At 39.6% G+C, this 26,300-nt stretch overlaps 1 protein-coding gene across 1 annotated transcript in view; it reads left to right on the forward strand.

Moving 5' to 3' along the window:
• The window catches only part of SSBP4 (single stranded DNA binding protein 4), a 682,195-nt gene that overhangs the window by 254,226 nt on the left and 401,669 nt on the right, over positions 1 to 26,300 (forward strand). Inside the window, exon 4 of the mRNA XM_082263962.1 lies at positions 8,967 to 9,051. Within this exon, the coding sequence (XP_082120088.1) occupies positions 8,967 to 9,051 (85 nt within the window). The remainder of the gene's footprint in view (positions 1 to 8,966; positions 9,052 to 26,300) is intronic.

The following is a 26,300-nucleotide window of genomic DNA, read 5'->3' on the forward strand; positions in this document are numbered from 1 at the left end:
ACGCTGAAGACTTTTGCAAGGAAACAATACCATCACAACTATCAGCACCACCTTACATAGTTACATAGTTACATAGTAGGTGAGGTTGAATAAAGACAATAGTCCATCCAGTTCAACCTGTGTAGGTGTGTGAGGCTGTAATCATCTCACATACCCCTGAATGTTCTGATCATTGAGATGTACGTCTAAGAGTATTTTGAAAGCCACCATACTACCCGCAGAAACCACCTCTTGTGGTAGAGAATTCCACAATCTTGTAGCCCTAACAGTAAAGAACCCCCCACGTTGCCTGAGGTTAAAACGCTTCTCCTCTAATCGCATTGTATGCCCTCGAGTCCTCATGCAATCCCTGAATAGCTGTTTATTTATGCCGAGATCACCATTGAGTTATTTATAAATTGCTATCATGTCCCCTCTCAGGCGTCTCTTCTCCAGGGAGAATAAATCAAGTGATTGCAGATGTTCTTCATAATTAAGGTCCTCCAATCCCTTAATTAGTTTAGTTGCCCTTCTCTGGACTCTCTCCAGCTCCAACACATCCCTCCTGAGGACTGGCGACCAGAACCTTGCCCTTATAAACTTTGAAATGAAAGCTAATTTTAATGCTGGACCTACAGAACACTGGGGCACCCTAGCTCACTGAAATTGAATAAGTATCAAGTAACTAATTTCAATATATTTCCATCATTAAATATTTCCCCTCATTGGCAAAATTTGCAATATTCCAACTTCCAAATACAGTATTATCTCAGCTTGCTTCCCAACTGAAAACTGAGGCTAGACTGACATCATGACATATAAGTAGACCACATTTTACTAAACTCTCTATAAGATGACTTTTATTTGGTTTTTATCTTATCTCCCAACTTCAGAAAACTACACCTTTTTCTGTCGTGTATCTTTACGTACACCTGCAAAAAGAATATACTCTTCAGATTGTTTTTTCAGACTGTTTTGTTGCTTGGCTATGTCATTCTTTGTAGGGGGTTATTTATCGTTCCTTTTCAATTTAGTAGATAAACATGTTGCATGTGATTCTTATTTTATGCTGCAGTATAGGCTACATATTGCATGGATGTGGACAAGCTTGATGTGCTCATCAGTTTTTGTCCACCTTAATTGGTAACTTAACCTGTTCTTGCTCAGTTATTTGGTATTGTATAGTTATTTAAAGTTATGATATCTAGCTGATGTTATCTGGTATGGTATCAGATCTTTCTAGACCATTTCCTAGAAAATTGATCCAGTCCTTAAATCTAATATGTAACAAAAATAAGCCAGCCATAGACAGATTGAAATTGGGCCATATCAGCAGGACCCAGCCAAATTGTGATCCATGTATGGGCAGACTGGTTGTACTGAAGGCGATCTTAAACATTTACTTGTAGGGAACCCATTGATTTTTGCCCACTTTCTTCCATTTCATCTAAAGGGGGTTTTTCATTTCAACAGCAATAAAAGGGCATGAAGATACTATTATCCTTTTGTATATTTTGTCACATATTTTGAGATTGACCCTAGGGAAAAAATCATTATCCTAAATGGCTCCTTATTAGTTTAAGGGCTACATTTTATCAATTCATATATTTCATGAAAGCCATTTCTCCATCGTGTACAATTATCCATAACATAATAAAACTTTACTTCACACATCTCATCTAGTACAACTTTAAATTATAATCTCATGTTGTGGTGGTGATCTGGGGCAATATAAGTGGCGTGGCAGTGATCAGAGACACTGTAACTGGTGAGGCAGGTATCAGGGACAATATGACTGGCATGGTGGTAATCAGGGCCAATATGACTATTGTGGCGATGATCAGGGACAATATGACTGGCGTGGTGGTGATCACGCACATTGTGGTGATTAGTGACACTGTGAGTGGGTGGCAGTGGTTAGGGACAATATAAGTGGTGTGTCAGTGATACTGGGACTGGTGTGGTGGTAATCACGCACTTCATACCTAGTGTGGCAGTGATCACAGACACTGTAACCAGTGTGGCGGTGGTAAAGGGCACTTTGAGTGGGTGGTGGTGATTAGGAACACTGACTGGTAACAGTGAGTTAAACAAAAGAAAATTCTAATTAGAAAAAAAATGTTTGCTTTTTTTTTTATTTTTTTACATTTTTATCATATGTTGGCATTCTAACAGAACAGTGTCACCATAGCGACACTGTACTATTCTGTGAAGGTGACAATAATGTTTTTTTTTTTTTACAAATTGGCTATTGGCTATAAAAGCAATCATTTCCCATTCTCTCCGGCTGCATTCCTGCAACCACTGAGAAATACTGTGATAGCTGTGATTGGTCACAGCTATCACATGGTACAAGGCTGCTTTGAATGGCCCTGTACTATGTGATCTCTGTGAACAATCACAGGGATCACACAATAGCAAACAATGATGCCAGGAAATGACATCTTGTTTACTACTGTCCACAGCGATCAGTGTTCTGCTGTGTCCGGTGGATGCAGGGTGATGTACAGGTACATCCACCCACATCAGCGCTCTTCCCATCTGGCCGTTTATTGCTTAAAAAGTTAAAGGGTATATACTTTATATGGTTATTTATTAAATTATATAATTATTTTGTCATTGTATTTTATCTCAATGCTCTTGAAGTTTGTAAACATACATTGTGATGAAACATACAATCCCCACACATTTACTTTTTTTGAATTCTGTGACACATATTCACTATGCCCTGTAAGTAGGTAATGCTGTGCCACACACTTCACAGAGTCTGTCTTATGAACTACAGAGGTGCTGAGAATAGGAGTTTTAGGAGGCAGACTCAGTAGATGAATCTCTACATGCAGGCAGCAAGGTACTGTGGAACATGTAGTCCTTAGACATTTAAAGTAAAGAGTAGAGGAGAAACTGTAAAGCATACAGGGAATCCAGGAAGTTGTGGAAAGAGATGACCAGCAGACAGACAGCTTTCTCAACATGACAGAAGATATTTTCATGTAAGCTTATGTTGAATTATCTAATATACTGTAACTATTGTTTGTATTGTCATTGCAATGCTGATGTTATAAAATGAAAGTGTATTATGTGACCATAGATTTTCTTTAAAGACTAACACATATTTTCTTTAGATTTTAAACAGGGTAGATTTTTAAACCCCAAAACAACATCTTCCCTCCCTCCCAAAAACACATGCAGACACTAATTGCAGTTTGTGGTGCTTGGAATTCAATTTTACACTAGACATTGCCATCAATTAACACTTTACAAGCTGCCAACATAAATAAACTGTTTGAAATTGATGTTTGAAACATTTTTTTATTCAGTATTTCTTTATTGTAATTTAGAGATTATTACAATGTTACAAGCTGGCAAAGCCTTATAGAATGTGATGGCATACATATTGCTTGTTACAGAGAACAATTAGTCATAAACCTAGCAAATATGACAATGAGCAACATGAGTGCACAGGGCAGCCATCAGATATTTTGGGGCCCCTTACACAGCTCCGGGACTGGGCCTGGGCCTGGGCCCCCCAACCACCAACATTTCCCAGGGCCCACCCACTGGCTGTCCCACCGAATCCTTCAGTGCACCCACTTTTATTTTAACACTCTTACAACTTCAAGAGGAGCTCCAGGCTCCCCCCAAAAAAATGAAAAGTCAGCAGCTACAAATGCTGTAGCTGCTGACTTTAAATTTAAAGACACTTACCTGTCCAGGGATCCCCCAATGTCCTCACCCAAGCTGATGTTGGACATTTTGGAGGCTTTGTGTGTATTAATGACATAGTATGAGTTTTTGCGGTGTTCTATAAAGTTTCCTCAGAGAATTTTGCTGTCAGTCGGAGGATCCTGTGAGGAAGGACACACACCTCAGAGGGGAGGACATTGTGAGAAGGACACATTGCCTTATAAAAGCTCTTTCACCTCTGAGGAGCCTCCATCCCCCATATCACCTCTGAGGAGCCTCCATCCCCCATATCACCTCTGAGGAGCCTCCATCCCCCATATCACCTCTGAGGAGCCTCCATCCCCCATATCACCTTTGAGGAGACTCCATCCTCCATATCACCTCTGAGGAGCCTCCATCTCCTCATAGACAGCATCTGTCACCTCAAGCGCAGCCTCCATACCTTATTTTACCTCAAAGGTAGCCTCCATCTCCTCACACTCAGTCTCCTCTCCCCGTCAGAACTTTTCCCTGCCATCTCTGAGCAGGGTTGCTGCTCTCCCATCAGACATACTTCATGAGATGATCAGAGACTGCAGATATATTGCAGGAGATGTTTGGAGACTGCATCTATATTACAGGAGATGATCAGAGACTGCAGACGCACTACAGGAGACGGTCAGAGACTGCAGATATACTACAGAAGACAGTCAGAGACTGCAGATATACTACAGAAGACAGTCAGAGACTGCAGACATACTACAAAAGACAGTCAGAGACTGCAGACATACTGCAGAAGACAGTCAGAGACTGCAAATATACTACAGGAGACAGTCAGAGACTGCAAACATACTACAGAAGACAGTCACAGACTGCAGACACACTACAGCAAATGGTCAGAGACTACAGACACACTACAGGAGATGGTCAGAGACTGCACATATACCACAGGAGACGGTCAGAGACTGCACATATGGTACAGGAGATGGTCAGAGACTGCACATATACCACAGGAGAAGGTCAGAGACTGCACATATGGTACAGGAGATGGTCAGAGACTGCAGACACACTACAGGAGATGGTCAGAGACTACAAATATACTATAGGAGACGATCAGAGACTGCAGACACACTACAGAAGATGGTCAAAGACTGCAGATATATTACAGGAGATGGTCAGAGGCTGCAGACATACTACAGGGGATGGTCAGAGACTGCAGACACACTACAAGAGACAGTCAGAGACTACACATAAACTATAGGAGACGGTCAGAAACTGCAGACACACTGCAGAAGATGGTCAGAGACTGCAGATATATTACAGGCAATGGTCAGAGACTGCAGACACACTGCATAAGATGGTCAGAGGCTGCAGATATATTACAGGACATGGTCAGAGACTGCACATATACTACAGGAGACAGTCAGTGGGTAAGTATGCTATCTTTTTTATTTTAAAGAAGAAAAAAATACCTTTTAGTATCACTTCAAATCATTTACAAATCATTGGTGAGTCTTTTGGCTGCAATTTCACTGTAAAAAAAAAAAGAAAAAGAAGTATACTGCTTCCAGATAAGTAGATGTCTCCAGAGGGGAAATCTAAGGAAGAAACTAGACACAACAAAAGGAGTGCACCCCAATGTGCACACAGTACACACTGAATGGGTGCAGCAGAGGTGGGGGATGTTCCACTTCTATGCACTCACCAGTCGCATACATAAGGATGACAGGCTGGTCTCTCCTGGTGTAAACCTCCTGAGTGCTAGTACCATCCCTCTCACCCCCCCTCCCCCCCAGCTCACTGACTGAAACAGGCTCTGTGCCTCATCCCGGGATGCGATAACTGCTGCAGCTGTGCTCTTATCAGTATTGCCGGTACACTGGATGAACGGTCAGAACAGACTCCAGGTCGGGACAGCAGCCAGTTCTAGTGCTGGTAAATGCAGCACTAGAGGCTGCCAGGGCCTCCCTGCACCTAATTGGTTGTTAGGACGCTAGCAACGAATAGTCTTCACACACAGGTGGCCAGCGGGGTGGGAGCTGGGGCATGGGAAGCACCTAAACCTAGGGGGAAGCCAGCTCTGGGATTTTTACAGTTTGTGTCCTTTGAATGGTCAGTCTGCTCCTGGCAGCAGCAACTTGGTTTTCAGCAGATAGGCCCCTTATGACGCCGAGGCCCCGTACATGTGTATCTGCTGCCCCCCCCCCCGATGGCGGCCCTGTGAGTGCATGGCATCTTAACAAAGAAAAAGAATGTATAGTGACTTTAAAGTGTAGGAAGAGGGAGGGTAGAAAAGTAAATAAAGGTGGTGAGAGAGGGGGGAGGGGGGGTAAACAGACAAACAAGTGAACCAAAAAATACAGTTGACATTAACCACTTCAATCCTGGGCACTTTCACCCCCTTCCTGCTTAGGCCAATTTCCAGATTTCAGCACTGTCATATATTTAGTGACAATTGCACGGTCATGCAACATTGTACCCAAATAACATTTTTAGAATTTTTTTTAGACATATAGAGCTTTCTTTTAGTGGTATTTATTCACCACTGTTTTTCTTTGCTAAACAACCAAAAATTTAGAAAAAAAAATTTCTGTTATACCATTTTGAAATTAAGTAATATTTCTTCTTCATTAATGTGCACTGATGATGCTGCATTGATGGGCACTGATGAGGCTGCACCAATGTGCACTAATGAGGCTGCACTGATGGGTACTGATGAGGCTGCATTGATGGACACTAATATCTGCACTGATGGGAGATGATGAGGAGGCACTGATAAGGCTTCACTGATGAGGGGGGCAATAATGGGCACTGATCGGTGGCACTGATGGAGCTGCACTGATAATCAGGGCACTTACTGTGCCCTGTCAGCCATGCCTACACAAAGATGTGAGGAAAGAAATGCCAATAATTAGCAAGTCTGTTTACATGTGACCAGCTGTGATTGGACACAGCTGTTTACGTGGTAAGGGGCCACTGTGTTTGGCCTTTTACCGTGATCTGTGATGAGCTGTGTCCAAAGGACACAGCTGTCACAAAGCAAGTCTAAACTGTGTCCCAGGGAATGCGTAGTTCTGGTAGGACATCCATGGACACCCTCCCGGAACTGGAGAGCTGCAATGTAGCCGTCTTTTGGCTATAGCATGGGTGGGAAGGGGTCAAAGGGTAGAAAATATACAAGTCCTCAGTCTCCAACTTTACATCTTGGATTGCTCAGGAAATAGATGTTTTAAATAAGACAAATTGTTTAATGCAAGTAACCTTTCCATTTTGCATTGATGATTTAGATATTGTTTACTATACTAGGTTGGGATAGGGAGTTCCATAGTCTAACAATATTACATTTTGCTGCCGAAAGTAAGTGGATGACAGGTCTACTGTTGGGAGTTATTCAATTCCTAGATGCCGAAAGTAGGTGGATGACAGGTCTCTCATTGGGAGTTATTCAAATCCTAGATTTAACAACAAAAGCACAGGATCAAGTGACATCTGTATTCTTATTATATCAGAAGATAGGTGGAAAACTTGCTTCCAGTATGAACTGATTTTCACTGCCATAGTATATAAACAATTAAGTGAATATTTTTGCTGAAGCTTCAACACTTAGGAGAGTGCAATGGGTAAAATTTAGAGCAGCCTTTCTCAACCTTTTTAACACAGAGGAACACTTGAAACAAATTTCTGGTCTCAGGGAACCCATGCTTAAAATAAAAAATCTACAACTCATGACTAGTGTTGAGCGAACACGGACTGTATTATTCGGGTCCGTACTGGATAATTGGATTTTTGTTACCTGGACACGGACCCGAAACTTTACTGTATGTTCGGGTTTAAAATCCGTGTTCGGTAATTTTATTTCCTGTATGTAATGGTGCGCTTTTAATGGCGGGCTTTCAACAGCCAATCAACAAGCGTTTAACTGGTGTGCGCCATCACAGCCATGCCTACTAATGTATTAGGAACTGTGATTGGCCAGCTGAAGCATGTGACCCAGGTCTTTATAAGCTTGAGAGACACAGCGCCGTGTGTCAGTCTGCTGTAGTGTAGGGAGAGAGCACACATCATAACGGTGCTGGCTGCTGCTGATTAGGGACAGACAGGGAAAAACAACATTGTGCTGAAAAGAATGCAGGGACAGGTCGGAGTGTAGGCAGGGAAAGATATTTTAGCATTTTAGGGACAGGCTGGAGAGATTAGGCAGGGAGAGATTAGGAGACACAGGACAGAACAATCGTCCGTTAGCGATCTACATCGATTTTGCTGTGTGGGGGGTGGTGCAGTGAACAATCTTTTTGCCCTCACTTGAGCCCACTGAGGAGGAGGAGGGAGAAACAAATATATTTTTATCAGTCTGTTGTGTGCGGCGTTCAGCTATATTTTACTACAGATTGCTGTTCTAATCTGCTATTTAAAAATTACAAATTTAAAGGGGAATTTTCCATTTTCCATTTGTTTTTTAGAGCCATTTTAGTGCCTGAAAGTTCGGGTCCCCATTGACTTCAATGGGGTTCGGTGTCCGGGTAAAGTTTGAAAAAAGTCCGGGACATGGACCCGGACTTTTTTTTCAAGTTCGGCCGAACCCGCCGAACATGGACATCCAGGTGTCCGCTCAACTCTACTCATGACACATTAGTGTGACAGTGAGTTGGAAGAATGCTCCTTACTCTTGTCATCATTGGGAAGAATTACCCCCTTACAGATAGCTAAAAGGAACAATGGTATAATTGGGAACTTATCTGAGAGGCAGAAATTGCCCATTGCTCAAGGAACCCCTAGCAACCTCAGGAGGAACCCTAGTTAAGAAACCCTGATTTAGAGAGTTTATAAGGGGTGATGTACCACTTTCCAGTAAGCTCCCAGTAGTAAGTACAGTGGGGGGCCTTGTGTGTACTTGAGAAAGCTGACGTCCATGCAAATCCATTAAAGGTTTTGCCTAATTCTTTTTCCAGTTTATGCATGTTGTTGGTTTTAAAAGTATCCTTACTCCCATTTAACATGTTATAAAATATAGATATACCCTTCACTTGATTCATAATGTCTGTAAGAAATGAGTATATAGGGGGTGACAATTCACATGGTTGAAGGAAGGGACAGAGAAAGTGACACATATGTAAACACAGGAAGTAGTCCAAGTGTGCTAGTTTATATTTTTCATGCACTAACTCAAAGGATTTGATACAGTAGTTGAAATGTAGATTAAAATAAGCAATTATTGATGCTGCCCTTGCTATAGCAATTGATTATGCCTTTCCTCAGTAGCTTACTTTTTACTACATTTCCTGTTTCTTGCTTATTTAATTGTGTTTTCTTTTCCTTTACAGTGTATTTTGGGATTTGTACTGTGCAGCACCTGATAGGCGAGAGACCTGTGAACACTCTAGTGAAGCCAAGGCTTTCCATGACTACGTAAGTCAAGTCTTTACTACTTACTGTTCTTGCTGAGTTTTACAAGCTGTGCTGCTTGAGTGATCTATCTTGCTTTAAATTGCACTGAATGTATGAACACAAGGATAACAGTAGGCAACCTGTTTACTGAAAAAGTAATTACTCACTTTACAGGAAGATCAGTTTGTTGAATGCAATAGAGTTATTAGTGTCTAATATTTGCATAAGTGTTTCTGCATACATAAAGTATCAGGACTGTGTGAGGTGTACTTGTATATTTTAGATATGTATAGGCACTTTATTTTCAAGCTAAATACGATTACAAAAAAAAATTACAAATATTTGTTTCTTGTTTAATGTAGCATATTTCCATTTGGCATTTATTTCCGCCACCTTAACCATATTTTACTGATCTTTTATGAGACTCTGGTTGAACATAGAGAAACAGCTGGAATGGCTTAAAAAAAAGAAAGAAAAAAAAATAAAAGAAACCACACCATGAGCCAAGGAAAGCCTGTTGCGTGCAGCTATTGTACTTGGCTGTGGCACTTTTATGTATGATTCAGGCTGTACATATACTCTAGTGGGCAGACTGTGGGCTTTCTGTTTAATTGGGACCTTAGTGGTTCAGAAAATATGTTCCTGATGGAAGCTTGTTTAAAAAGTATAAAGACAACCTCCATGCATTTTGTCAACTTCTCCTCTGCTAGATGTAGACATACGTCTGAAAGGCTGCACTCTACATAAAGAAAGTGAATAATTTATCAGATGTTAAAGTTCTACCACTTGTGGCTTTTCTTTGTGTTTCTCTGTCCAGTGCTATCTATGCAGATTTCAGATTCCCATCACTTTTTTTTTTATAATATTGCACAAATACTTTACTGTGCTTTTCTGTAGAACCAGAAGATCGACATTCAGGACTGCACTTATACAGTTTGATGTCCTGGGCATATTGACTGTTTTCAAGGCCATCCATACTGGCACATGGTGCTAAAAGTCATATTATACATTATGAACCAGTACCTGGCCACCCTGTGTTTCAACTCAGGGGTTAGTCATACATTCAGTGTTCTATGCATATTAGGAACACACATTTTTATGGTAATGCTAATAGTAATGTATTTAAAAAGCATGGTCATACATGCCAAAAGAATTACTTTGCCCCTAATTTATACAGTTTCAAGGTTTTGCTTACATTGTAAACATTTATTCATCTGCAAGGAATATTTGCTGTATTATTATAAGTGTTTCTGCATCCCAATCACTGTTACTGCAGTTTTTAAAGTTGATATAATATGTTATATTATGGATGCAGTAACCGCCTTCAAAATGTGTCCATATGTGTATTTAAATTTAAAGCCCCAGATTTCTATGTGAACATCGTATTAATATGTTACAAGATATAATTATACAAGTGTATCAGTCAGTGCTATACCATATTATCTATAGTACACTGTTAGTCTACCTGCATAAGCTTTGTGTGGTTATTGTTTATCATATTGCTCTTTTTAGCACCTGTTTAAAGTGTGTCTATACCATAAAGATTTTATATGTTTGATTTCATTTTGGATAGTATAGGAGATGGTTAAACTCCTATCAGTTTTTGTCTGTGTCCCATTGGGGAGATTTTCCTCTACTTCCTATTCTGGAGAAACAACAAGAAGTGATTTGATTGTTATTGGAACAGCTGTCTCTACCCCTGTCTGTCCAAAATGGCTATAGATAGAGTTTTCAACTATTTTGTTCTGCATTTTGTATTGTGATAAAATAAAAAAATAAAAAAAAAACTAAAATGCTATCGAATGTGCTGTTAACGGTTGTTACAATTTCTGGCATTTTTAAAATACAAGCAAATGTTTTTGGTGTTATTATTCATTAGCTGGTACATAGATTGTTTTTGAATACTTCAGTCATTTGCTTAGTTAATATACAATTAAATAGAGTATTGTAAAAGAATTCAGATGTTTTACATAGTCTGACTGTTCCAATATTGTGTTTTCAACCGTTTTCTGACTACTTTATACAGTATACATAGCCTTTTTATTCAATACAGCACTCAAGTACAACACCTGACAATACAGAGGCTGACTGGTTTCAGTGAATGGTCAGAGATGTTGTCCATGTTCATGTAGCATTGTCCCTGTAGGGGTTGCTGTGTGTTGACTTCTTGGGTCTCCCTCTTATTACCTGCAGACAGTCACTAGGGGATTTTTCACACATCCATCCTTACTCCCGTTTGCTCGTTACTCAAAAAAAAGTCCAGGGTATTTGGTTTGATATTTATTGTGGAACTTGAATGGGGGAAGGGATAAGTGGGATACTGCAATTGAACTAAATAACAGTAGATAAGCACAACTCTCACTTGGCCTCACCGGATTACTTATGGAAGCAGACACACTGCTTTAACCATACTGCCACTTGTATGGAAAAATTAAGTCTTCTTGCTCTCTCTAGCAGCAGACTTGAAGCAACTACTTTATCTTCATGACACTCTCTAGCATCCCTTTGACTTACACCCATCCACTGGCTCTTCAACTGAAGGGATGGCCCTCACATGACAGGCCCCATGACACAGATCTGTACTCACTGTAGGCAGAATCAGAATACTTTAAGTGTCTCCCTTCCAGTCAGCTCTGCAGGACCTCTGGGTTCAGCTCCTATCTGACTTTCAGGCCCTCAGGTCAACTACCCAAGGCCACATGGCAGCTTCTACAGAGGAAGGACAGCTGCCCTTCCCTCCTGGACCCTGCTCTCCAGTTGAAAGACCCCAAGCTCATGTGCCCTTGGCATTTATACCATCACCCAGCAAGCACCAAGGCACTTTCCTCTGCCAATCACCAGAGCTGTAAAAATGCCTGTGCCCCCACTTGTCAGGTTTCCTCCCGCTGTCCAATATACCTCCCTATTGGACCAGTGTGAAACATTCAGACAAGCTGAGCTGCACCTGAGCACCATGAGCAGATCCTAACAATGGATCCTGCTCCCTGGTAGACAGAGAGCACAATAGATTTACCTGGCAATCTTCCCAGTAAGCAGAAAGATCCAAAAACTGTATTCTCTTTGAGCACCTACCTTGGAGGGTGCTACATTCATTATCAACACCAAACACAAGTTCCCCTAAACCTGCTGCAGTTTTAACCTGGCTATTCCGTTTTTTTTTTTTTTTAATCGTATTTTATTTTATCCCTCTGAATAGCCAGGCTTCTTCCTGTTACCCTCCGAGAAGGGTATAAAAAAGATCTTGCTACACATGCAAGTACATCCTGTTTATCTGCCCCATTGCCACTTGACCCCTTGCACCTACTGCCGCAAATACAGTAAATTCAAGAAAAGGACTGTTTATAAATTGTTTATAAACACTGTTCAGACGCAAGTTAAAGAGATCCAAAGTAACATTATTACTTTTGGATGTATTCTATTTAATTCTCTGAAGGTCAAAGGATTGAGCTTTGATCTTCATATGATTACAGTTAAAACAAGCTGACAAGTAAAAAATATTTTGTATGTAATAAAAGTTGTCCTTATTATAACCCTCAATTTAACCTAATTAGCCCTAATGAACTCCTTCTCCCCCTTTTCCTAACAAGTATTTTCCTGACATTTTTTCTATTTTCCATAAATAAGCTTTCTTTCAATGTGTTTTGTTCTTTAATTTAATGACTGTTGCATTAAAAAAATGAAAAAAGTTTTGGTTCATTATAAATAACTTTGCAATGCTGTGTACCAGAGTCACCATTTTAGTAAAGATTCTAAACTGGGCAAACTAAGAAATAAAATGTATACTTTTTATCCATCATTTTTTTTTTTAACCAACACTAATCAAATTGAAAAATGTTGTTATGGATTGCAGGATTGTATAAAAAAAAAAATCATTTTTGAAGACAATTTCACCAAAAAAAGCTTTGTTTGTCAGGAAAAAATATATGTACTACTTTGGTATCTTAAGTAATGATGTTATTGGCAAACAAATGGGCACATAGCAGAAATGTAAAAATATTTCGGGTCCATAAACTTTCAAGAGTGTCTGATACTTTTTTTCAAGAAAAGTTTCTTTATTTATTTTCATAGGAAATCAAGGTATAAACAGGTAAAGTGAACATCGTATACATATAGTGTTGATCTCGGTGATACTGTTAACATTTGTAACAAGCGTTAATCATAACAGAATAAGTACATATACATTTCAAAAAAACAAAAGAAAGAATGTGGAACTTATGTTAACTGTGTTGATCATCCCTTCCGAACACCCCTTTTGGGCGCAAACTGTGTCCGGAGCAGGGAGGCAACACATTTCCCTTCTTTTTTGTCGGGTAAGAAGATATGAGGCGTGAACTGTTTTTTTTTTTTGTTTTTTTTAATTTGGTCCTCTAACGAGTAAGAGCAGCACTCTAACGAGGAGTTGATCATTCGTTTATTGAATGCAGTTAGTGTTCATAAGATTGGCATTCAATCTATTCACTTTGTAGGTTGGAGTGTTTGAAACAAAGGGAAGCTAAGAAAGGGTCGATAATTCAGCAGATTGGGAGAGAGGAGAGGTGGAGAAAGTATGACGAGGTGAGGGAATTAGAGAAGGGAGAGAGAGAGAGAGAGAGAAAAAAAAAGGGGGGGGTGGAAGGGAGGGGGGAGGAGAGGGGAGGAAGAAAGGGGGAGTGGCCATCTCTCACTTTCCCCATCTGTAGGTTATCATGTCAATCCGAGTGTAATTGTCTGATACCTTTTAACTAATATGAAGACTTTATTCACTTATGATTGTTCATCATTGCTTATTTCACAGGCCTCTATATAAGCTAATTAGTGCTGAAAATGATCAAAACAGATACTGTACATTGCTAGCAAAAGACAATCCACAAACCAATAATCAATTGCTGTCTTTGCAGAAAATAAGGATACACTAAACTTACCTATAGAGGTGCTCAAAAATTATATTTAAGTGCTGTGCTGGACAGGTTTTCCAAAAACAAAGCTGGCAGATGATAAAGGAAAAAACAAACATTTATTGAAATCACAACTATCCCTAAAGCCTACCCTTTGACCTAAAGTAATTAACGCTTCCACACCCCAGATATATAATTACCACCATCTTACAGCAATCTTCCCATCCTACGACCAAAATATTTGGCCCAACGGGTGTAGTTGATTCCTATAGACTTTGATGGGGGCATTTTGTACCTCCAGTGTAAGGAGAGTGACATAGGATGTGGTAATTTTATTAACAGAGGCATGGACTCCAGAGAGAGATATACTTTTGCCCATGTACAAATCATTAGTAAGACCTCATCTGGAATATGCAGTTCAGTTTTGGACACCAGTTCTCAAAAAGGATAATCGGGGAACTGGAGAAAGTGCGATGAAGGACAACCAAACTGATAAGAGGCATGGAGGACTTCAGTTATGAGAAGAGATTAAAGAAACTGAATTTATTCTCTTTTGAGAAGAGGGAATTAAGGGGGATATGATTAACATGTATAAATACATAAGGGGTCCATATAGTGAACATGGTGTTGAGTTGTTCACTTTAAGGTCAACACAGAGGACATGGTGGCACTCTTTACGTCTAGAGGAAAATAGATTTTGTCTCCAAATATGGAAAGGCTATGAAGAGCTGTGAAAATGTGAAATAGACTCCCTCCAGAGGTGGTTCTGGCTAGCTCACTAGATTGCTTTAAAAAAGGCCTGGATTCTTTCCTGGGTGTACTTAATATAAGTGGGTACTAATATTTATAGGTAAAGTTGATCCAGGGAATATCCGATTGCCTCTCGGGGGATTAGGAAGGAATTTTCCCCCCTACTGTAGCAAATTGGATCATGCTTTGCTGGGGTTTTTTCACCTTCCTCTGGATCAACTGCAGGTATAGGATTGTGTATATGGGACTGTATGGTTGGGTTTTCTGTACTGTTTTTTTTTTTATTTTTATTGGTTGAGCTAGATGGACTTGTGTCTTTTTTCAACCTGACTATGTAATTATGTCATTTGCAAACTTGTAATGAGAGAAATACAGATGCTGTCAATGCTGTGCACTACTGAAAATGCTATCTGCCTAGCTGATTTAATACTGTTTAATGCTCACACTGAACAAGTATGCATATCACAAAAGTTAGAGTAAAGTAAAGTGCAAACTTCTAATCTGCATATTTCCAAAACCATTGGATCAGCATGACATTCAGGGAACTATTATTTTCAGAAGAAGCATGGGTAGCCTTTTGTCTTCTCAGTGTGGGCTTTAATTAAGGTGATTAAAGTTCTAAACCTAGGATCATCAAGTATAAATCTGGCCCTGTGCATAGGTACTGGAAATAGATTAGTCAGTTGGCCGTGCTTCTTAAGATTTCTTTTGAGTGTCACCAGAGTACAGCAAGTCATGCAACAGTGACCTGTATAGGAAAACAGCAACAAATCTGTATATCTGAGTATCTTTTAAGTAAATATTGCAGTTGGTAAATGATTGCTGGCCACTATGGCAGGGATATGCAAACTGTGGCCCACCAGATGTTGCAGAACTACAAGTCCCATGAGGCATAGCAAGACTCTGACAGCCACAAGCATGACACCCAGAGGTAGAGGCATTATGGGACTTGTAGTTTTGCAACAGCTGGAGGGCCACAGTTTGCATATCCCTGCACTATGGTATTGTTTCTCAAATCACAAAATATATGCAATGCCTAGGTACTGCATAGATTTTATGATTTGTTTAGGATCGGCATGTAATGGTTCCTTGCTAGCTACCCTACTTAAATTTATTTTTTTGTTTTTTTCATTGGCGCAGACTTACATTTATTTATGTTTCTCAAAGTACTTGTTTTATAAATACTTTACTTTTTGAATATAGAAATAAATGAATCTCAACAGATATGTATTTTCTCACCCATGTAAATAAATGTCTAAAAGCAGTGAGTACCAGTAGATCTGAACATCGATATGAAGTTTCCAGTTTTCTTATAGTAAAATAAAATCTCCTGAGTAAAAAAAAGTCTGAATATTTGTCACCAAATTATTGTTGTTACCATATATGGGCTTTACCATTTTAAAGTATACAGTATTTACTAAATCACAGAGTTCACACCAGTCTCAGTAAAATGCCTTGAGCTGTAGTCAGCAACCTACCAGCATCCACAGGGTTATATTGAAAACACATTGCAACAAAAGGTGTCCTGCACCAAGGACATCAAATAGTACTGTGTGTAAAAATAGATCTTTTATTTTCTCATCAAAAAAGCAGCACAGCATAAAATCTGGAAAACGGCAACTTTTTCAGTCCACATTAGTTCTTTTTCAAACCAAACAAGTACTTGTTTAGCTTGAAAATGAGATAGTGTGGGCTTAAACATCACTATGTGTTAGACTTTACACTGTGCAGATCCTTTTTTTGATGAGAAATAAAGAGATATTTTTACAAAAGTATAATTTGAAGTCCTTGGAGCAGGACATCTTTTGAGCATTTAAAAAAGTACACATTCAGTTTTCCAGGTAACTGGTTTTATTCACATGGGCCTTTCTAAAATGCATTAAATGCATTTTTTTAAAACATGTAATAAAATAAAATCATTGTTTCTATAGTATTATATAGTCTCTGATTCTGCTTCTTGATTTGAAGGTTCTTTGCTGTCATTTTCTTTGTGTAACAAAAGAGACTTATCATTAAAGGGACTGCATAGGGCTTTTGTATATATTTTCTTTCTTTATAGTGTATTAAAGTGGTATTAAACCCAAAACCAAAATTATATTGCAACTTACCACGTGGGTTTAAGCTGTTTTTTACTTAATAAAAGCCTATACAAGCAGAGAGCACTAGATTTCCACCTCTTCTTTTATAAGTACATCGGATGAAGCTGGGAGTGATCCAAGGTGAATATTAAGCCCAGTCCATCAAGCGACCCCAAGGAGTGTTGCCTGTAGAGGAGAGATCTTTACCCCTCATGGGAATTGCTCACTTAGACCTGGTGATAAAACACGGATCTAAGTTTAACCGGTTGCCGACCGCCCATCGCAGTTATACTGCTGCAGGCAGCTGCTCCTGCGCAAACCGACGTAAGTATACGTTAGTCGCGCGTGTGCAGCTAGGGGGTGAGCGTGTGCCGCTGGCAGCGCGCTCCCTCCCCTGCTCTTTAAAGGGGACTCTGATGCACGGGTCAGGCGGCTCCGATTGCCACCTAACACGCGCGATCGCTCCCCGCTGAGAGAGAAGAATGGTCAGCTGTTGTAATCACAGTTGCCCGTTCTTCTCCCTGGAATGATCATAGAGCCCATGTGATCCTTCTATACAGGAACACAGGTCTCTGTGATCATTTCACAAGCCACAGCCCCCCACAGTTAGAAACACGCCCCTTCCCTGCCAGTGTCATTATTACAGTAACAGTGCATATTTTTAGCACTGATTACTGTAGTAATGTCACTGGTCCCCCCCAAAAGTGTCAAAAATGTCAGTCAGGGGTCTGATCTATCTGCTGCAATGTCGCAGTCCCGCAAAAAAATCGCAGATCGCTGCCATTACTAGTAAAAAAAAACAATAAAAATGACATAAATCTTTCCCGTAGTTAGTAGACGCGATAACTTTTGCGCAAACCAATCAAAATACGCTTATTGCGATTATTTTTACCAAAAATATGTAGCAGAAAACAGATTGGCCTAAAAATTTTGATTTTTACATTTTTTTTTGGTGGGGGGGGGGGGGGTGTTATATAGCAGAATGTGAAATATATTGCGTTTTTTTTAGAATTGTCTCTTTTTATGTTTATAGTGCAAAAAAAAAAAAATCGCACAGGTGATCAAGTACCACCAAAAGAAAGCTCTATTTCTAGGAAAAAAAGGACATCAATTTTATTTAGGTATAGCATCACACGACTGCGTAATTGTCCGTTAAAGTAATGCAGTGCCAAATTGCAAAATATGGCCTGGTCATTAGGGGGGGCAAATCCTTCTGGTCCAGAAGTGGTTAAGGTGAGAGGCCATCTTTAGGTGGTGGTGACAGAAGCATTAGCACTTTCAAGCACCTTCTTTTGAGGAACCTTCTTCAGCAAAATTTTGCACAGGGCAGAGGAAGCTATACAATGGACTGATACACTTTATATGGACATTTATTTGCAGTTTATGAGAAGAACTATTTATGTTTTGCACTTTGTGATTATTCTGCACATTGGCACTTTGATTATTTGCATGCACTTTATATTTTGCTCATTTTCACAGTGATATTGATGCTTGGCACTAAGTAGCGCTGTACCTTTGATATACTGTATTTTTTTTTTTTTTCTTACAGTGATAAGCATAGTTGGTATAGCAGCTGCCTGTTTACAGTACGGTTATTTATGATTTGATTGATATTGTTTTATTAGTTGCGCTGATTTATTTATTTTTCACATTGCAGAGATATTCACAAATCAATATAAAGGCATTATTTCAGTTTTTAAAAATTCATAAAAGTGGATTTTATCTGAAAAAAGTTAAGAGCATTACCGACACAAATAACCTAATGCAAAAAAAGTTATTGTACAAAACTATTATATCAAAAACACATGATTCTTACATTCCCCTGACTGCCCGAGTAAATTCTATCAAAATATTAAAGGAAGATTCCTGTGACTATAAAGCAAACCACCCATACTGAACAAGTGAAATCTTTAATGTCTATATTGTCTTATCATTCAGCGCTTAAATACAACATGGGTTTTTCGGTAACTATTTGGACTCCCAATGGTTTTATAAATATAAAAGTAAAAAATTGAAATGAGGTCCAAACAAATTTTACTGTGGTCTTAAATATTACCTTATATATGCCTCACAAGTACATTCATGTACATTACTGAACAAATAGGGATAGTACGATCTTCAGAATGGTAGTGCCCCACAAACAGTCCTCCAAACACCATCACAAGGTTGGAAATATAATCTCTGTATATACATATTAGCTCATAAAGCATGCATGGTGTAGTTGCAGAAGTAAGCACATAGAGATGTAAGCAAAAGCAAAGCAGCGGTTGTTAGTACCCACTTGTAAATGAACAAATAATACATTTTGATCATTGTGTGAAAATTCACAATTCATTAAGGATAGTATTGCTTTCACTATGAAAGCCATCATGTTGGTTAAGCATATATTTCACAGGATGTGGATTAATGTAGACAGAGAAATGTAGATGTATAGTAGCTGAAAAAACATGGAGCATAAATCCTAACAGTATTATTTGTTCAATTTCATCATACTGTATATTAGCCATGTAAGATTCCACATAGTTAAAATTTCATGAATGTGGCACTTCTTCATGGCTAAAAGAAACCGAAGGACCATCTATGTATAAATTCATGTGAATAAAGGTGCTCTGATTTAATTAATAAATTAAGTCTCCCATGATGTTAGCTGTAGGATTCTCAATAATTAAAAAGCCACCATAGCTACAGATAATTTGGAATACCTTGTAAGAGCACCACAGTTGTACTTTTAATAGCAAACAGAGGAATTTAAAAAAAAAAACAGAGGAATTTACATAGATGAAGGTGCCAACTTGTATACACTTGTAAATCCAGTGGGATATAGTCTTGCGCTATTGGGCTATTAAATAGCAATATTTTTTAATATACTGTAAGTGTAGATGTATTAGTACTTCACCCATTACTAAAAAGGCCATAGCCATAAAATCCTTAACAGCACAGGGAAAGAGAATGCCAGACTGCTAAAGGCTGCCCCCACGCTGTGTTTTTTCACCAATCCAGGCAACTGTTTTAAGCAGAAGCAAAATTGACACTACAAAAGTACAAAAAAAAAAGGTAAAATATGTATGTTTTTAAAAAAGGAATAAAAAATAGCAGAAAAAAATACAGCTCAATGGAGAAGGGGTTGGAAGGAATTAACTAGGGTTGAGTAGGGGTAACTAGGAGTTAATAGGAGGTTAAATATAACCAGCATCATATTCAGATCGTAGCTTGCTCCTTTAATCCACAGATAAATGAAAAGAGGAAAATACAAAGTAATAATAATGTTATTTTTTTATCTAAATCCCATTACTAAAACAGCATTTACTAACACTAATCAGAAGGTTTGTTATAACAGCACAGGCTAGAGCTGGCTGCTTCAAGTCCCAGCTTTGAAAAATTGACAGTAAAAGCAGTGAAAGGAGTGGAAGACAGGGGGAAGGGTGTACTACACGTGCCCTGTGTACCTTGGGGACATTTTTTTGCACAAGTTGCATGCCTACATTATTAGACTGGTTAAAGGTTAACCATTGGCCTACTGGGCACTTTTGCCCTCTTCCTGCTCAGGCCAATTTTCAGCTTTCAGGGCTGTCACACTTTGAATGGCAATTGCGCAGTCATGCAACACTGCACCCATAAGCAATTTTTATCATTCACACAAATAGAGATTTCTTTCGGTAGTATATAATCACCATTGGGTTTTTCTTTTTTGCTAAACAAACAAATAAAAAAAAAAAAAATTTTAAAAAATAAAAATAAGAATATTTTCATAGTTTGTTATAAATTTTGCAAACAGGTACATTTTTTCCTTCATTGATGTGCGCTGATAAGGCTGCACTGATGGGCACTGATAGGCTACATTAACGGGCACTGATAGGCACTGATATGTGGCACTGATGGGCACTGATAGGTGTCACTAATGGGTGCTGATAGGTGTCACTAATGGGCACTGATAGGTGGCACTGAAGGGCACTGAGAGCTGGCACGGATAGGTGGCACTTATGGGCACCAATAGGTGGCACTGATGGGCACTGGTAGGTGGCACTGATAGGCAGCACTGATAGATGACACTGATGGGCACTGATTGGCAGCACTGATGGGAATTGTTAGGTGGCACTGGTGGGCTCTGATTAGCAGTACTGATGGGCACAGGTAGGTGGCACTGGTGGGCACTGGCTAGAAGCACTGGTGGGCACTGATTATCAGCACTGATGGGAAAATGTTGGGACTGATGTACTTTTTATAGAAGCCAGTTATTGGATTTTTTTTTTTTCTCCTCGCGCTGTCAGCGTGAGGGAATAAAATCCAATAACCGGCTTCTGTTTACATTGTGTGATCAGCTGATCACCTGGTAAAGGGCCATGATCGGCCCTTTACTACGATCACCGAGCACGCTGCCCGCGTGCTACAGGGGGCACGGGCAGCACAAGCACAGGAGGATGTCCATGGATGCTATCCTGGTATTTTAAGCCCCTACTGTAGCCGACTTTTGGCTATAGGGCGGACGGGAACAGGTTAAACAGTCAACATATATAACTGCTACACATGCAATTTGTAATATTAATTTCAGTGCAAATTATCTTTCCATTTTCACCTGCAGTCAGCTATGGTGTTCTTTCAAAATGTCAAATATTGCTGTAACTTGGCAGCTGTGGGCATTCTGTAAACTGTACTGTATGTCATTTGGTACTTACTGTATGCAATCGGTTCACTGCTGTTTTCAGCTATTTTGTTCAACACTGCGACTAATTACGACAAACACACACACACTCAGAATGCAAGCAAAAAGTGAGTTGAATCCACATACAAGTTTCAGCCAAATGCTAGGAAGAAGGTGGACTGTGCAGTGAGGTTTCTAAAACCCTTGAAATATTTATAACCGATACAGAAAGGATTGATTTTTCTTTCTCCACACTTTAAAATGCATGAGTCAACGGAGTTAATCTGATATGGTAATTTTCTTTCGTTGCATTTGAAGACAATATTTACAGCCCTAATATCAGCTTTGGGAGTAGCCATCACTATCCATCTATAATTTTCACTAACCATCTTTAAATTTCTCCATCAACATGTATGCTGTTAGTACTTACCAATGTCAGTGAGAACAGCAAACTACTCTATGGTCTGAAAACTGACTAGTAAGCTATATATTACACGTTGATTTGTGCCTTTGGTATAAGATAACAAAAGTTTAATCTGACCTCTACATAGGAGACCATGTCCCTTATGTACAAGCTGGAGGAGTCATGAAAGAAATGTAGCGCTCTCCAATGGCTGGTGCAATAAAGAGAAGAAGTAAAATATCTCTCATCTATCAATCAAAGTTTGCATGGAACTACTTGCGATAATATCTTCCTGTATTACTAAAACTGAAAAGTGCTGCCATCAATACATATGAATCCATATCTCCTGAATATTAATCTATCTGTGTAGGGACAAAGTATAAGTGAGTGTTTGTTTGAGGCGTAGCATGAGCTACAGAAGACTGCTAGCTTAATGGATTATTATTGTTGTTGGAATATAAAATTTCCTCTTTCTCATTTGAGTACAAAAGAAAATATCTTACATATTATAGATAATATCCATGTCTTTCAAGTGTTTCTACATCTCTTGTTCCTTTGCCACCTTTGCTGCAGTTTGTTAAACACAAAACAAGTGTCTAAGAGTCCATTCACACTGATCCGACTTGGACCGCGACTCCCATTGTGCGGTGCAGGAGCCGTTCTAATAGGAGCGACACAAGTCGCTCCGACTTAGAAAAAGGGTCCTGTACTACTTTGGGGGCGACCTGGAGCGACTTGCATAGACATTCCTTTTATGAAGTCCGTGCAAGTCGTGCCGAAGTCGCGGTGCACGCGACTTCACAGGTCGCCCCCTAAGTCGGATCGCCGTAGTGTGAACCGACGCTAAAATCAATATTTTGTTTTTTTTATTACTTTGCTGCATCATCCTTCATCTTCTAGCTGTATCTTCTACTGACCACCAACTATTGCCTATGCTTATCACAGTTGCAATGATTTGTATGTTGGTCGCACTGTACTTTGCGCCAGCTAGGTGAATGCTGAGACTGGGAGAACAGTTAGTCAGTAAAAAGCGCATTGAGACCAACATATGAGTGACCTTACAACTCTGGTAAGTACAGACAATAATGGATGTTTGTTGGTGGAAATAAGAAGAAAACATGGAGTGGCTTAGAAGTTCTACCTGAACTTGACCAACATTACTGAATAGCCATTCTTTAAAATGTAGTGTGTATTTCTTTGTTGAATATCTTTAGAAGCTTCTATTTTCAGACCCAAACTGAGATTAAACTGAGCCCCAATCAGGTTGAAAGCACAGGAATCCCGCTTTGATCACCTAACTCCTGAATCGCCTAATCCCCTATCTGTACCTCCCAGCATGCACTGATTCAAATTAATCAGCACCTTCACGTGGATGGACGCTGACAAATCAGAATCAGCCTAACCCATCCTTTCAGTGCTGGAGGAAAGAAAACCAGGAGGATTTCAAATCCTTGGACTGGTAATGCGACGTCTGGGTGCCTGACAGCAGGGGATTGCGGGACTCCAGGACAGCGGGACCGGGGGGGGGGGGGTAATAGGAAGGGGGTTCAGTGTAAGTTTAACTTACAGATTTTCTGTAAAGGTGAATTTACCCTTTAATTACTTGGTGAGTCACTGATGTTAGTCAGCAATATTATATCTTATATTCTGTTTCTGACAGATCCCCTTTTATAAAAGAGACTAAGAATGCCTACAATTTCATTATCTCACAAAAGTGAGTACACCCCTCACATTTTAGTAAATATTTTTTTATATCTTTTAATGTGACAACAAATGACACTTTGCTACAAAGTAAAGAAGTGGGTGTACAGCTTGTATAACAGTGTAAATTTGCTGTCCCCTCAAAATAACTCAACACACAGCCATTAATGTCTAAACCACTGGCAACAAAAGTGAGTACACCCCTAAGTGAAAATGTCCAAATTGGGCCCAAATAGCCATTTTCCCTCCCGGTGTCATGTGACTCATTAATGTTATAAGGCCTCAGGTGTGAATGGGGAGAGGGTGTGTTAAATTTGGATTTATCGCTTTCACTCTCTTATACCGGTCACTGGAAGTTTAACATGGCACCTCATGGCAAAGAACTCTCTGAGTATCTGAAAAAAGAATTGTTGCTCTACATAAAGATGGCCTAGGCTATAAGAAGATTGCCAAGACCCTGAAACTGAATTGCAGCACGGTGGCCAAGATCATACAGTGGTTTAACTGGACAGGTTCCACTCAAAACAGGCCTCGCCATGGTCAACCAAAGTAGTTGAGTTCACATGCTCAGCGTCATAGCCAGAGGTTTTCTTTGGGAAATAGACATATGAGTGCTGCCAGCATTGCTGCAGAGGTTGAAGGGGTGGGGGGTCAGCCTGTCAGTGCTCAGACGCTGCACACACTGCATCAAATTGGTCTGCATGGCTGTTGTCCCGGAAAGAAGCCTCTTCTAAAGATGATGAACATGAAAGCCTGGAAACAGTCTGCTAAAGACAAGCAGACTAAGGTCATGGATTACTGGAACCATGTCCTGTGGTCTGATGAGACCAAGATAAATGCATTTGGTTCAGATGGTGTCAAGCGTGTGTGGCGGCAACCAAGTGAGGAGTACAAAGACAAGTGTGTCTTGCCTACAGTCAAGCATGGTGGTGGGAGTGTTATTGTCTGAGGCTGCGTGAGGGCTGCCGGCACTAGGGAGCTACAGTGAGGGAACCATGAATGCCAACATGTACTGTGACATACTGAAGCAGAGCATGGTCCCCTCCCTTCAGAGACTGGGCCTCAGGGCAGTATTCCAACATGATAAGGACCCTAAACACACCTCCAAGATGACCAGTGCCTTGCTAAAGAAGCTGAGGGTAAAGGTGATGGACTGGCCAATCATGTCCCCAGACCAAAACCATATTGAGCATTTGTGGAGCATCAAACGGAAGGTGGAGAAGCGCAAGGTCTCTAACATCCACCAGCTCCGTGATGTCATCATGGAGGAGTGGAAGAGAACTCCAGTGGCAACCTGTGAAGTTCTGGTGAACTCCATGCCCAAGAGGGTTAAGGCAGTGCTGATAAATAGTGGTGGCCACACAAAATATTGACACTTCGGGCCCAATTTGGACATTTTCACTTAGGGGTGTACTCAATTTTGTTGCCAGTGGTTTAGACATTAATGGCTGTGGGCTGAGTTATTTTGAGGGGACAGCAAATTTACACTGTTATACAAGCTGTACACTCACTATGTTACATTGTATTACAGTATCATTTCTCCAGTGTTGTCACATGAAAAGATATAATAAAATATTTACAAAAATGTGAGGGTGTACTGACTTTTGTGAGATACTGTAAGTTGGCTAAAGTTTATCTCTGCTCTAACATTGTTCATTTAACACCAGTTTCAATTACTTAGCTAAAGCTGACACACTACAGCAGAAGTCAGCTAATGAAGATGGTTTGTCAGATAATAAAACAATTTGTCTTCTGGTGTGAACAACCATTTTAATATCACAATAAAAAGTGTTGTGACCATGAAATTACCATGTTTTACATCCTGTAATGAGTGCTCATCTAATATATTTCGATATAAAGCAGTAAATATTGTCAACCTATGTATAGACAAGTAGTCTGTAGGTTAGGTGTTCTTTCCATCAACCATGCCAGGTTCCTTAACTCACATATAGTTACATGAGCACTTAAAATACAAGGTTTCCTTCTTTTTACAAGACCAGTAACTAGATTGGTTGGACTATCAATGTAAATTTGTAATTTTTGCCATGTTGATTGTTCTGGATTAAGAGCAAAATAGAAAAAAAACATGACCTGGCAAAACCATATAAAATGTCCCATTTTACTTAGACTATATAAATTAGCACTGAAGCACAAATTATAAGCCTTATGAGATAGTTCCTTTAGTGTTTTTTAAGCACTGGCAGCCCGGGGTTCTGTTAGTACTGGCTATAGCAGGGTTAACACTGTCACTTGTGTACAGGATTTTCTAAGATTTTCCTTGCTCAAGAACTGGCCGCTGTCCCAGATGGAATGATTTCAGATGATGGAAAGATACAGAGTGCTGTATTTGTCCAAGACAAGATTGCAAAACGGCTAGTACTTTGCGTACAGGTAACAAAGTGCATCTGGCCAGCACAAGTGTTCTTGACCTTGAAATGCTCTTCAGGCCACTCTGCAAAAGTGTGACTTCCTTTAACTTATCATTTGCATTCTGCTTAGACAAATGAACCTTTGTTTAAATGATTTTTATTGAAAAACAAGTACATCTCGCATTACAGATGCTTCATTACTGTGAAACTGATTATAATTTTCAGCAATGTTGTCACAGCATATAATGGAAATAAATACATAAACATGTCAAAACTGATTTTTTTTTTCAATATGAATTGAAGACCTAGTATTCAAAATGATAGAAACCCCAAGCCACAGCTTTTGATTTTACACACAACTGTTCACAACCGTTAACAGCTAAAGTTTTCATATCGTAAAATCTATGGGCAGCACAGTGGCTAAGTGGTTACCATTTCTGCTTGGCAGCGCTAGAG

This window comes from Pelophylax lessonae, assembly GCF_965119305.1.
Source record: "Pelophylax lessonae genome assembly, chromosome: 1".
NCBI classification, from domain to species: Eukaryota; Metazoa; Chordata; class Amphibia; order Anura; family Ranidae; genus Pelophylax; species Pelophylax lessonae.